We start from the raw sequence: 13978 nt of genomic DNA, 5'->3' as shown, positions 1-13978 counted from the left end.
GGCTGATTCTTTTCATGTGCTGGGAAGATATCCACCAGCATCTCTAGGCAGAAATAACGTGCTTGCACTAACACTTGCAACAAACTCATAAGGCGGACTCAACATTGCTTGATCTTGGTTTACATGTTCATTCCTAAGTTGATTGATGTAGCCAAGGTGATGGATTGCACTAATTGGCCTTTCTGAGACATGAGCACACCTGTAGCTAGAAAGCTAGGTCAGTCTCATTTAACCAGAGAGTAAGTGATAGTTGGCCAATGTCCCAGTCAAGATAGTCATACTAGGATGTACTAGATATGAATAGTTGGACATGCAAAAAGTAAATACTGTTCACTATGTGTCTTCATCCACCCATGTCAGGCAAGATTTTGTCTCCATCTAAGAACTAATCTATGATTCTTCTTTCTCTTAACCACAAGTCTTTAACCATGAGATTGCTGAAATCATGTGCAGATGCCATAATGTTATAATAACTATACATCAGTTTTCTAGAACTACTTTTTAAAGATTTTATTTATTTATTCATGAGAGACACAGAGAGAGAGAGAGAGGCAGAGACACAAGCAGAGGGAGAAGCATGTTCCATGCAGGGAGCCTGACGTGGGACTCAATCCCGGATCTCCAGGATTAGGCCCTGGGCTGAAGGCAACGCTAAGCCGCTGAGCCACCTGGGCTGCCCAGTTTTCTAGAACTATTAAATCCCCTGTCTGGAGGTATGAGAGGTGGGAGGAAACATGGTTATCTGCTGATACACAATGTTACAAGGGTTTAAAAATCGTATACTGCAGCTCAAAACAGATGCCAGCACTTCAGATACACAATACCCTAGCAGAGGTAACACACAGCTGAGCAAGAACCTGAAAGTAGATTCTCATACATTCTCTGAGAAGGCAAGATAGATCAAGTCCCTCAGGTGGGATTAAAATAATTGGAGATATTAAGACTGGAAGGGAAGACAGAGTAAGTGGGGAAAAGCTTCAACTCTGGACCTCTACATGTCTATTAAAGACATTTTGCATAGGGGGCAGGGGAAACCATAATTGCTACAGAAACACTGCTTAATAGGAAGTGGAGGAGACCGCAGCCAACTAGATGGAATATGCCTCTTCTAAAAATGGATCCGGACACGTTTCTGTAACAGCGATTTTGCAAGGTTAGTGTGTACACAAATCTCAGGACCTCCAGGTATGATTATCTTGTGTTAGGTATAGTTATTGTTGGAGAAAAAAATAAAAAACTAAAATAATTAAAAAAAAGACATTTTGTTTGAAGCTCATATAGGCTCATCACCTTGTGATTCAACCTCAAACTTTTCCTGCAATTATTTTTTAAGCACAACTTTTCAGAAGTTTCCAACAGAACACCAATGGGAAGTGAGTCCTGATTTTTATTGAAGTTTGAAATCACTAAGATTCAACCCTAGCTAGTAATAGGAATGTGTGTGAATGCACATTGTGCACACATGCTCTCCATATCTCTCAGATCCACTTATTTCTTTTTTTAAAATAAATTTATTTTTTATTGTGTTCAACTTGCCAACATATAGAATAACATCCAGTGCTCATCCCATCAAGTGCCCCCCTCAGTGCCCGTCACCCCACCCCCCGTCTACCTCCCTTTCTACCCACCCCTTGTTCGTTTCCCAGAGTTAGGAGTCTCTCATGTTCTGTCTCCCTTTCTGATATTTCCCACTCATTTTCTCTCCTTTCCCCTTTATTCCCTTTCACTATTTTTTATATTCCCCAAATGAATGAGACCATATAATGTTTGTCCTTCTCCGATCCACTTATTTCTATCCAGTTTTTTCTGCATTAAGATGGGGTAACGTGGCTCCAGTTCACATATCCTTCATTTTCCCCCTGAGAACAACGTGCTAGCCCTCACATATTCTTTTCATGGAAATGGAAGATGCATAGGGGCTGAATCAAAATATGCCATGCCCCCTGAAGACCTGGGCTGGAGTTAAAATATTACCACTCGCACCTTATCCTGTTGACCAAAGCAAATAACATGGCTGAATCTATAGTCAAAGAGCTATTAATGATCTATTGCATTACAACTTCTTGGCCACAGTATTCATATACATCCCATGAACTAAATATGCTCATTCCCATCCCAGGATCTGCCCCCTCAAATTTCCATCCAATAATGGCCCCAGGCTTTAAATCTAGATCTAGTGATCATTATCAAGTCTATAGGTGGCTCCTTTTTACCCAAGACTCATGAACTAAAAAACAAAGTAGCTGCCCCATACATCTATGATGACAAAAGAGAAGTGTGATAACCACAATACTCTCACTTGAAAAAGTTTCTTCTCTGTGTGTGTAGGAGATGTACAGCAGTTACTGGTTTACAGCAACTTCAAAATCACTCTGGGAAAATGCTGCTAGAAGCCACAATTCTGGGAGTGGAAATGTTCCTTCATAAAGTTTCAGTTCTGTTCTCTATGAGGGGCTTCCCAGCCCACTGTCCTGTGAGGTCTTTTTTTTTTTTTTTAAGATTTTATTATTTTTTTTTAAAGATTTTATTTATTTATTCATGAGAGGCAGAGAGAGAGAGAGAGAGAGGCAGAGACACAGGCAGAGGGAAAAGCAGGCTCCATGCAGGGAGCCCGATGTGGGACTCGATCCCGGGATTCCAGGATCATGCCCCAGGCCAAAGGCAGGCACCAAATCGCTGAGCCACCCAGGGATCCCCTGTCCTGTGAGGTCTTGCTTCCTCCCTGTGAGATGTCTTTCATCAGCTTTCCTGTCCACATCTGAAGAGGACCTTGAAGAATATGACCCTGTTGGTTGGATGGCCCAGTTTCTCAGCTTGCTTTCTGTACATAGAAAGTTTAACCTTCAAGTCTTTGTATAATTTCTTTCTTTAAAAAAAAGATTTTATTTACTTATTTGACAGGGAGGCAGGGAGAGTGCAAGCTGCAGGGAGGAGCAGAGAGAGAGAGGGAGAAGCAGACTCCCCATTGAGCAGGGAGCCCAATGTGGGGCTCAGTCCCAGGACCCCAGGATCATGACCTGAACTAAAGGCAAACCCTTAACCTACTGAGCCACCCAGGCTCCCCTTTATAATTTCTTTAAGCTCATGCTGGCAGCAATTTTGCCAGCGTAGCTCTCAAAACCATTGTGGCTTTTGGGACATCTGGGTGGCTCAGTTGGTTAAGCCTTGGAATCTTGATTTCGGCTCAAGTCACGACCTCAGGGTTTCTGGAGCAGAATTCAGTGATCTCTTACATACAACACCTAGTGCTCATCACAAGTGCCCTCCTTAATCTCTATCACCCATCCAGCCCATCCTCCACCCCCTTCCCTCCATCAACCCTGTTTGTTCTCTATCATTAAGTCTCTTATGATTTGCTTCCCACTCTCCTTTTTTTCTTTTCCCCATTCCCATATGTTCATCTGCCTTGTTTCTTAAATTCCTCATATGAGTGAGATCAAACGATATTTTCCTTTCTCTGACTGACTTATTTCGCTTAGCATAATACACTCTAGTTCCATCCATTGCAGATGGCAAGATTTCATATATATATCTCCAGGTGCCCTATTTTTAACTTCTTGAGGAACCTCCAAACTTGTCTTTGGAGTGGCCATACCAGTTTAAATTCCCACCGACAGGGGATCCCTCGGTGGCTCAGCGGTTTGGCGCCTGCCTTTGGCCCAGGGTGCGATCCTGGAGTCTCGGGATGGAGTCCCACCCCACATCGGGCTCCTGGCATGGAGCCTGTTTCTCCTTCCTCCTGTGTCTCTGCCTCTCTCTCTCTCTCTCTCTATCATAAATAAATAAATAAATAAATAAATAAATAAATAAATAATCTTAAAAAAAATTCCCACCAACAGTGCATGAGTGTTCCCCTTTCTCCACATTCTTGCCAACATCTGTTGTTTCTTGTGTTGCTAATTTTAGCCATTCTGGCAGGTGTGAGGTGGTATCTCATTGTTGTTTTGATTTGTATTTCCTGATGATGAGTGATGTTGAGCATCTTTTAATGTGTCTATTGGTCATCTGTATGTCTTCTTTGAGAAAATGTCTATTCGTACCTTCTGCCCATTTCTTAACTGTATCATTTGTTTTTTGGGTTTTGAGTTTGACAAGTTCTTTTTTTTTTTTTAAGATTTTATTTATTTATTTATTCATGAGAGACAGAGAGAGAGAGAGAAAGAGGCAGAGGAAGAAGGAGACTCCATGCAGGGAGCCCAATATGGGACTCGATCCTGGGATTCCAGGATCATGCCCTGGGCCAAAGGCAGACGCTCAACCGCTGAGCCACCCAGGCGTCCCGACAAGTTCTTTACAGATTTTGGATACTAACCCTTTATCATATATGTCATTTCAAATATTTGCTCCCATTCTGTAAGCTGTCTTTTAGTTTTGTTGACTATTTCCTTCACTGTGCAAAGCTTTTTATCTTGATCAAGTCCCAAGAGTTCATTTTTGCTTTTGTTTCCCTTGCCTCTGGTGACATGTCTAATAAAAATTTATACAGCGGAGGTCAAAGAGGTTGCCGCCTGTGTTCTCCTCTAAGATTTTGGTAGTCTCCTGTCTTACATTTAGGTCTTTCATCCATTTTGAATTTATTTTTGTGTATGGTATAAGAAAGTGGTCCAGGTTCATTTTTCTGCATGTGGCTGCCCACTTTTCCCAACACCATTTATTGAAGAGACTGTTTTCTTTCCATTGGATGTTCTTTCCTGCTTTGTCAAAGATTAGTTGACCAGATACTTATGGGTCCATTTCTAGGTTCTCTATTCTGTTCTGTTGATCTATGTATCTGTTTTTTCCAGTACCATACTGTCCTGATGGTTACAGCTTTGTAATACAGCTTGAAGTGATGCCTCCAGTTTTGTTTTTCTTCTTCAGAATGGCTTTGGCTAGTCAGGGTCTTTTGTGGTTCCCTACAAATTTTAGGATTGTTCTAGCTCTGTGAAAAATGCTAGTGGTAGAGATTGCATTAAATTTGTAGATTGCTTTGGGTAGTACAGACAATTTAACAATATTTCTTCTTCCAATCCTTCCGGATCTTTTACCTCTTTAGTTGATTTATTCCTAGGTATCTTATTGCTTTTGGTGCAATTGCAAATGGGATTGATTCCTTGATTTCTTTTTCTGCTGCCTCATTGTTGTATAGAAATACAACAGATTTCTGCACATTGATTTTTTATCCTGTGACTTTACTGAATTCATGCATTAGTTCTAACAATTTTTTGGGTGAGTTTTTTTTTTTATTTCTACATAGAGTTCATGTCTTTTGCAAATAGTGAAACTTTGACTTCTTCCTTGCCAATTTGGATGCTTTTCTATTTCATTATATGGTCTGATTGCTGAGGCTAGGACTTCCAGTACCATGTTAACTAGTAAGGGGATATCCCTGTCTTGTTCCTGACCATAGGGGAAATGCTCTCAATTTTTCCCCATTGAGGAGGATATTACCTGTGGGCCTTCCATATATGGCCTTTATGATGTTGAGGCATGTTCCATCTATCCCTACTTTATTGAATGTTTTTATCAAGAAAGGATGCTATATTTTGTCAAATGCTTTTTCTGCATCTTTTGAGATGATCATATGGTTCTTATCCTTTCTTTTTAGTAATGTAAAGCTCATCTCCTTTAGGAATGTTTGGGGTGATATATAAGAAAAAATTCTGATATATGTATATAATATATGTATATACATATATATGTATATAGCTCCTATACTGTTATCTTCTTTTGTCACAAACCAATACATTTTATTTTATTTTTTTTAAGAAGTGTTATTTATTCATGAGAGACACAGACTGAGAGAGAGAGGCAGAGACATAGGCAGAGGGAGAAGCAGGCCTCCTACAGGGACCCCAATGTAGGACTCGATCCCAGATCCCAGGATCACGGCCCAAGCTGAAGGCGCCCAACTGCTGAGCCACCCAAGTGTCCCACAAACCAATACATTTTAAAGAGTTCCATGCCAATGGGTACTTTCTCACAACATGGTTGTAAATTGCTTCCACAGTGTGATTTATTTTTTAAACTTTTAAAAAAATGTTGAGGCTCTTTTCTTTATATTTGTATTTGTGTATACACACACACACACATATATAATCACATCTTTTTAGAAAATTGATATTTTTATTTTTAAGCTCCATAATGTGATTTAAATTGATGCATAGGCTTCCCCTCTATGGAAGTAAGAACTTGTAACTAACCAGTCCTACTTCTGCACATTTATATTGCTCCCAACTCACTTGCTGATATAAACTAATTAAAATTAACAACCTGTAAATCTTTTGGATAACATTAATTATTCCTCAGGGTAAACTACTGAGATTTAAACTTCCAGATGGAAGGCTATAAATGTGTGTGTGTGGGGGGAGGCAGATTAGCTTCATAACCTAGTTGCCATTTAGTAAAGAATATTGATTTATCATTCTAAAAACTGATTATGCATATGAAGTTTTCCCAGATTATAATCAACATTACATGTTAGCATTAAAACCTTTTTGTAAAATAGAGAGTGAAATGGCATCTTTTATCGTTCCTGGGTTTGATTGCTTGGAATAGTGAAAGTCCTTCTTTCCTTTCTTTGTTTTGACTTGTATTTTTTTTCATGTGGAATGCAGTCACTGAGAAATATCTGTTAAAAGGTAAAATGTTATTATAGGTTTATTTAAATCTAATAGTGTCAACAATTGTTTTATGGATTTTTTTGTATCTGTTAGTAGATGCATACAAAGTTAGGATTATTATGTATTTCCCTTGCATTGACTATTTTATCATTAGGAAGTATTCCTGTGGGACCCAGGAAATTGAACAAAATCCCCTACCCCTGGACAAGCAGAGCAGGACTGACTCTATTTTGGGCTGCACCCGCCTTGTGCTGACCTGCTTATTACTTAGGGCACTGCCCCGCCCTAATCAAAGACCAGGACACACCCTAATCCGAAATCCAGCCCAGGGATACTGCCCTGCCCTAGTCAATGACCAGGGCACACCCTAACGGGAAATCCGGCTCAGTGGACCAGCTTGTCTGTGCAACTTTCTGCGATCCCATTGGCCACTGGCCCCTATAAAGTTGCTAAGCCTCTTAGTCTCGGGTCCAAGTCCCTGCTCTGCTGCGTCGGGTATACTTGGTCCCAGGCTCGAGCTTGTAAATAAACCCTCGTGTGATTGCATCGGTGTCGGCTCCTTGGCGGTTTCTCGGATTCGCGATCTTGGGCACAACATTCCTCTTCATATCTAATGCCATTTCTTGCTTTAGAATCTACTTATGTGATACTAATATAGGCCATATCACCTTTTCTGGTGTTTGCATGTTATATCTTTTTTTTTTTAAAGATTTTATTTATTTATTCATGAGAGACAGAGAGAGAAAGAGAGGCAGAGACATAGGCAGAGAGAGAAGCAGGCTCCATGCAGGGAGCCTGATGTGGGTCTTGATCCCTGGACCCCTGATCACGCCCTGAGCTGAAGGCAGACGCTCAAACCTCTGAGCCACCCAAGTATCCCTGCATGTTATATCTTTTTGTATTTTTTTTTGCTTTCAACTCATCTATGCATGTATCTAAAGTGTTTCCTTTTATTTTTAAAAAGTGTTTCTCGGGAACCCTGGGTGGCGCAGCGGTTTGGCGCCTGCCTTTGGCCCGGGGCACAATCCTGGAGACCCGGGATCGAGTCCCACGTCAGGCTCCCGGTGCATGGAGCCTGCTTCTCCCTCTGCCTGTGTCTCTGCCTCTCTCTCTCTCTCTCTCTGTGTGTGTGTGACTACCATAAATAAATAAAAATTAAAAAAAAAAATTCTAAAAAGTGTTTCTCTTTAAAAAACAGTATATACTTAGCTCTTTTAAACACCCAGTCTAATAGTATTTTAAATGATTTTGAACCCATTTACATTTCATGCAATTACTTATTTGTAGGATGTACATTTATCATCTAGCTAATCCTTGTATTTGTGCATCTTTTTTTAAGATTTTATTTATTTATTCATGAGAGACACACACAGAGAGAGAGAGAGAGAGTGAGGCAGAGACACAGGCAGAGGGAGAAGCAGGCTCCACGCAGGGAGCCCAACATGGGACTCGATCCCAGGTCTCCAGGATCAGGCCCTGGGCTGAAGGCGGCACTAAACTGCTGAGCCACCGGGGCTGCCCATGCATCTCTTTTATGTTTCCTCATTTCCAATCTTTTTTATTTTTTATTTTTTTGAGGGAGAGAGAGTGCACGTGCGTGTGAGTGGGGTGGCAGAGAGTGGCAGAGGGAGAGGGAGAGAGAGAGAGAATCTTAAGTAGGCTTAGTGTGGAGCCTAACTCAAAAGTAGTCACTAACACTCCTTCGTTCAGTTCCAAAGTCCAGTGTCTTTCCTATAGACCAGAGAATCTCTAGTAGTCTCTGCACCAACCTGTTTCCATCTCCTCAGTAGAGTCATTTGGGTCCAGGTTTCTAGCATGTCTGGCTCTTCTAGGTGGGTTAGAGTTTGAGCCCTGAATTCACTCTGTTTGCAGTGTTTTAATTATGACCTGGTGGAGCATTCTATTCTTTCTTGTTTCCTGAATGTGGTTGGAACACAAAAACCTGTGGGTTACATGACAGGAAGGAAGGGAAGGGTTGGCCAAAGATGCCACCGCCCACATCCAGCTTCCCTCCCTGTTGTCGATGAAACCAAAGAGGGGCCCATAAAGCAGGCTGCAGGGCAATATGATCCTTGAAGTCCTTTGCCTCCTCTGCTTTGGTAAGTTTCTTAGGCTCATATAGTGGGATTAGAGGTGAAGGTGGGTGGAGAAAGACTGACCACTAGAATTGGAAAGAGAAGTAATAATATCTGCTTGTCTTTATTGATCTGCTTCATGTGTGTCTGGAACCTTGGGAGGCTTTGGATACATCTTACCCATCAAATGTTTTCCGGTATGCAAACACTTACATTCTATGCTCATGATCTGTCCTGTATGCTTATATCATCCCTACTTATTTGAAATTTTACTGACTCAATAGCCTTATTTTATCTTTCTTTATTTTTTCAATATCTTTATTTTTATTAATCTATTTTAAAATATTTTTTTATTCACTTGAGAGAGAGCGAGAGAGAGAGAGGAAGAGAGATAGTGAGAGAGAGCATAAGTGGAGGGTGGAGAGAGAGAATGTGTCCTTTGATCCCAGGACCCCCGGATCATGACCTGAGCCAAAGGCAGACAACTAACTGAGCCACCCAGGCGCTCCGATATCTTTATTTTAAACAAGCACATTCATTTGAAGATGGAAACTTTATGCCAAAAGCTTACAGTAAAAAGCAAAAATTCAAAAGAAAAGCCAGGGTCACTTACCAAAGATAGAAGGTCATCATAAATACATACACAATGTAAAGGAAGACATTAGGACATTGTATCTGGGCTGTTGGCCATCACATTTCTGAGCCCATGGCCAGCTACTTCCTTATTTTTATTTATTTATTTTTTAAACATTTTGTTTATTTACTTGAGAGAGAGAGAGAGAGAGAATAAGCAGGGAGAAAGAGACTCCCTGCTGAGCAGGGAGCCCAATGTGGGGCTCAATCCCAGGACCCTGGGATCATGACCTGAGCCAAAGGCAGATGTTCAACCGACTGAACCACTCAGGAGCACCAGCTACTTCCTTATTACAAAGGGCAGCTGGCTAGAGACAGTTGTATAAGGTGGTTGATCTTTAGCTCAAGAAATTCTTTGTTGTGATTAAAGGAGTAGAAGTGATTTGAAAGGGTAATGCCTTTCTGATGTTCTGATCAATGCTATCGAATACTATGTCACAGCAAAAACCATCTGTAGAGCCCCGCGGTTTGTATCCCATTATGTGAGAAATACTGCTCTGACTCTTGCCAACAGTACTGCATGATGGAGACACACTCAGGGACTGACAGTTCAGGGATCTTGCTCAGGGCCATACAGTGAGTGAGCAGAAACCTCAATATTCAAACCCAGGCTTGTCTGGCTCCAAAGTCACAATTGCTTTCACTTGGTCATATGGAATATGAAGAATGAGGCGTGGAATCTTCATAATGGTAAAGTTTTTGAGGTGTGTGAGCAAATGCCAGGTTGGGATCATTGAGACCTGAATTCAAAGAGATGAAGGAGATGAAAGGAGAGTGCTTTGGAGTGTCCAGGGACGTAGAGCTGGGGGCATCTCAGGACAGCCATTTGCTGGTGCTAAGAAAGCCTGATTTCCACAAATAGGGACAGTATGGGTCTTAGCTTGATTGGGTCCCAGTGATGTGATTGGTCTTCACAATAGTCTCTGATCCCTAGATTCTAGGGTAATCCATGGGCTTTCATTGCCTTTGGGCTGGTCTATTTGGTGAAATGAGGAAAAGATGTTACTATGACTTTGAATTTTTCTACCATCCTTGAAATATCTGAGCCACGCTTAAATTAGGGCATCTCTTCAGTTGGCCAATGTGCATTTGTTTATTCTTAACTCAGTTCCAGGATTGTGTAGACACTGCAGATACTAAGGTGAACAATACAGAGTAGCTACCCCCCCACCCCGGTGTTGATAGGACAGTAACACTTTGTGTCTCCCATAGGGTGACTACATAAGCTCTCTTAAGAATTACAGGGTTTGTGAACATCTGTGGAACCAGGACCAGTCCTGGGGCCACGTGAGGTGAGAGCCACACAGGAGACCTTCCTGGAGAAATGGGGCAGGAGCTGAGAGCACAGCTGCAGCCACAGTCCAGTGAGGGGAAGTGAGAACCCAGTTGCATGATCTCCAGGGTCCGTTCTCAGCAGCAGCCCCCGCCCAGGAGACCCCTCGGGACGGGCCTCCAGCCGGGTGCTCGTGTCTCATGGACAGTTCTCTCACAGGGCTGTGTGTTGGCCAAAGTAGCTGGATGACTGATGGTGAGTTCCTTCATTTAGACCCTCTCTCTCCTTCACTCCAAACTCCCCATGTCCCTTCTCTTTCCTTAAAGAGACTTCTTGAGAGCAGCTCAGGGCACCAAATCCCATCCCCAAATCTGCTTCCTTCCAGAGACCTTTCCCAAGCCCTTCCTCAATGCCTGGCCCAGCTGGATAATGCCTCCCAAGAGCAATGTGACACTGCAATGCCACACTTCCACCAAGAACGTCAACTTTGTTCTCAGAAAGGGAAGAAGTATCTTAGAGTCCTTGCAATCACTGGCTTCCACAGAGGGCGTGGCTGAATTTCACCTCAATGACCTAAAAACCCGTAACGCTGGACCATACACCTGCGAATACTATAGACGAGAGCTCCCACAAATAAATTCACAGCCCAGTGACATCCTCCTCCTGCTGGTGACAGGTGAGGAGGGTGCTTCGGAGTAACAGGGACAGGTGTGGGGGAGGAACCCCAGGGAGGCGGGGGTGGGGGGCAAGGGGAGACGGAGAAACTCAGCAGCAGAACGACTTGGCTGGGCTTCACCCAGGGCTTGTAGTCAGAGTCAGAAGAGGGTGAGACCAGGGATCTATCGTCTCTCCTGCTTGGTGGGACCCCTGCCAGGAGAACAGGGTGGGGGGGTCTCAGGCTTCTCCCCGTGACCTTGGAGCCCTCTTCTCTTCCAGGAGAGTTCCCTAAACCTTCCCTCCAAGCCCACCAAAGAGGTGTGGTGACCGCAGGAGAAACCGTGACCCTGCAGTGTCAGAGGCCAGACAATATTTTCATGCCTATAAAGTTCGCTCTGCTGAAGGCGGGAGCAGCAGAGCCCATACGGGTCCAGGATCCAGCAGGGAAGGAGACAGACTTCTCCCTCAGGAGTGTGACAGTCAGTGATGCCGGGAACTACAGCTGCGTGTACTTCCAGATAGGGGCCCCTTTTTTGACCTCACAGCCTAGCAATTTTCTGGAGATCCAGGTGAGAGGTAGGTTTTGCATGATTCTTAGGACATTTTAAAGTTTTAATTAATTGATTAGTTTCTTTTTATTTTGGCTATTTTATTTGTTTTCTCTGGTTCTGTTGACCTATATTGACTCATCACATTGTATCTGTTTCAGGTGTGCAACATACATATATTTTTTAACTGGAGAGCATTTCTTCTGTTATTTCCCAATTCCTGTTTCTCCTTTGTTTTCACGGTCATCTCCTTTTTAAGTCTCTCCTTTCCTACTTTCTAGTCTTCAGCCTTTGTTGTTTTGCCTTCTTGGATAACATCTCAAGTTGTTCCTCCCAACGATCCATCCCGCCACCACCAGGGCCCCTTCTGCCACCTGCGTCATCCCGGTGATGGAAACGTCATGGTGGTACCTTTGTCATTCTTAGAACGTGGTGCTTCCCCACTCGCCTGCTTTTGTGGCACAGATGTGGTGTCTTCTAAACTGATCTTCTGTGTTTGGCAGAACGCTACTTCGTTGGAGGCCATGCCATGCTTCCTGGGTGTTTTAAGTGTTTGTGTGTGTGCCATGGTCCGCAAACAGCCTGTAGTTAACAAGCAAGGTCCGGGTGGGCAGCCCTGAGAGGTGCAGAGGGCATCACGGGGGTCTCCCTGCAGACTCTGCCTCCAGGGAACATTGCTGCTGATGGTCTCGGACAGGAGCTCTGCACTCATGGCACGTGTGGGTTGCAAGATGCAAATGCAAATGCGGGTCCTCTCTAGGAACCAGGGCCAATGCTGAGCCCTGGCTCTTCTTGGGTGAAGCTGAAATGAAATGCATGGTGGTCCTGATGCTCAGCCTCTAAGCTTGAGTCTTCTTGAGCTCCCTGGCGGCAGTAAGTCTTGGCAGGAGGAGGGGAGCAGACGCAGCCACTGAGGTACTTCAGCGCTCTGTGCAGCAACTTGGGTTGTAGGGGTTCCTCCTAAGCCTGATTCCTACCACAAGGAGGGAGAAGGGGAAATGGCAGTGTGGGAGGGTGGAAATGAGATGAAGAGCAAAGAAACACAAGAAGAGAGATAAAGCAGAGAGAACACAGAGGGAAGAAGGCAAAGGAAGACCCCACTACAACTCTCCTGAAGTCTCACGTTGTGTTTTCAGTGATCCCGATGTCAGGGAAGGTACAGCTGACCACTGGCCAGGAAATATAAGCAGGTGCAGAGAGTCACACTGGGCAGATCCACTTGAGAAGGAAGGATGCTCCTCTCCTGGCTGGCGCTCATCCTCTTCTCTCTCCCAGATCCTCCAGGTGCCACATTGGGGGATTACACCACGTCGGGGGATTACACCACGTGGGGGGATTACAACAGGTCGTCGGGGGATTACACCACGGGCAACCTCATCCGCCTGGGTCTGGCTGCCATAATTGTGGTGATATTGGGGGCTTTCCTGGTGGAAGCCTGGTGCAGCCAGAAGGAGCCTCCACGTGGATCCGTGTAGAACAGCTGAGTGCTTCTCTTGTTCATGGGTGGTATAGTGGCACGGGGTTCTCGAAACACCAAACTCTGCCAGGGGGACTTCTTGTGTTTCTCAACATGGATACAAATGGCATTTTTGGTGGGGTATTTCTTTACCACATGGGACTGTCCTGTTCATTGTGGGAACATTTAGCACGCTTTCTCTTTCCCATGAAGAAACCCCAATTAGTGCGGGAGAAGATAACAAGCGAGGACTACTGTACTTTTTCCAACACCCCTAGATGTGGAGGATGGGAGTGGGGTGATGTTCCACAGTGGAGAACCTGTGTTGGGAGGCCAGGAGAAATATTCCTTCTCTTTTACCTTTTTCTGATCTCAGGTCTGTCCTTCCATGCATAGGCTCCACAGCTGTCCAGGTGGAATGATGAGTCCTTGATCAAGTTAACAGCTTATGAGATCTTCTGGTTCTCCTCCTTCCTGGGACAGAAGGCACACCAAGAAGGAGGTTTGGGAAGCTTGCAGATGAGATGTGATCTCATTTATTTCCTGACATTACCTAAGTCGCAAAGTGGTCCCTGCATCTTCTGAGAGTATCATCTGGGAGAGAGTGACCGGGAACTGTGCTCCATATTAATGGCTTCTTGGTCCTCAGGATGACATAAATAAGATAGAATCATTTGGTTGTAAAATTTTTTTCTGTGTCAAATTCAAAATTAATAAAGCATATAGCACCAGGA

At 43.7% G+C, this 13978-nt stretch overlaps 1 protein-coding gene across 11 annotated transcripts in view; it reads left to right on the top strand.

Annotated features, from left to right (window-relative positions):
• LOC140600101 (T-cell-interacting, activating receptor on myeloid cells protein 1-like) overlaps nucleotides 1–13978 on the top strand; it is a 38871-nt gene extending 24893 nt beyond the window's left edge. Inside the window, exons 1-7 of one of the 11 annotated variants that reach the window (XM_072768116.1) lie at nucleotides 8649–8701; nucleotides 8840–8874; nucleotides 10803–10838; nucleotides 10969–11259; nucleotides 11520–11816; nucleotides 13064–13267; nucleotides 13641–13978. In XM_072768116.1, the coding sequence (XP_072624217.1) occupies nucleotides 8865–8874; nucleotides 10803–10838; nucleotides 10969–11259; nucleotides 11520–11816; nucleotides 13064–13263 (834 nt within the window). In that variant the 5' untranslated portion in view covers nucleotides 8649–8701; nucleotides 8840–8864 and the 3' untranslated portion in view covers nucleotides 13264–13267; nucleotides 13641–13978. Of the gene's footprint in view, nucleotides 1–8592; nucleotides 8702–8839; nucleotides 8875–10522; nucleotides 10839–10968; nucleotides 11260–11519; nucleotides 11817–12924; nucleotides 13268–13640 lie in introns of those variants that run through there. The other 10 variants (XR_012003305.1, XM_072768087.1, XM_072768096.1 and 7 more) reach the window with 10 other exon arrangements.

The sequence above is a fragment of the Canis lupus genome, chromosome 1 (assembly GCF_048164855.1).
Source record: "Canis lupus baileyi chromosome 1, mCanLup2.hap1, whole genome shotgun sequence".
NCBI classification, from domain to species: Eukaryota; Metazoa; Chordata; class Mammalia; order Carnivora; family Canidae; genus Canis; species Canis lupus.
The sequence above is the reverse complement of the archived record's forward strand: the minus strand, read 5'-3'. Positions and strand labels throughout refer to the sequence as shown.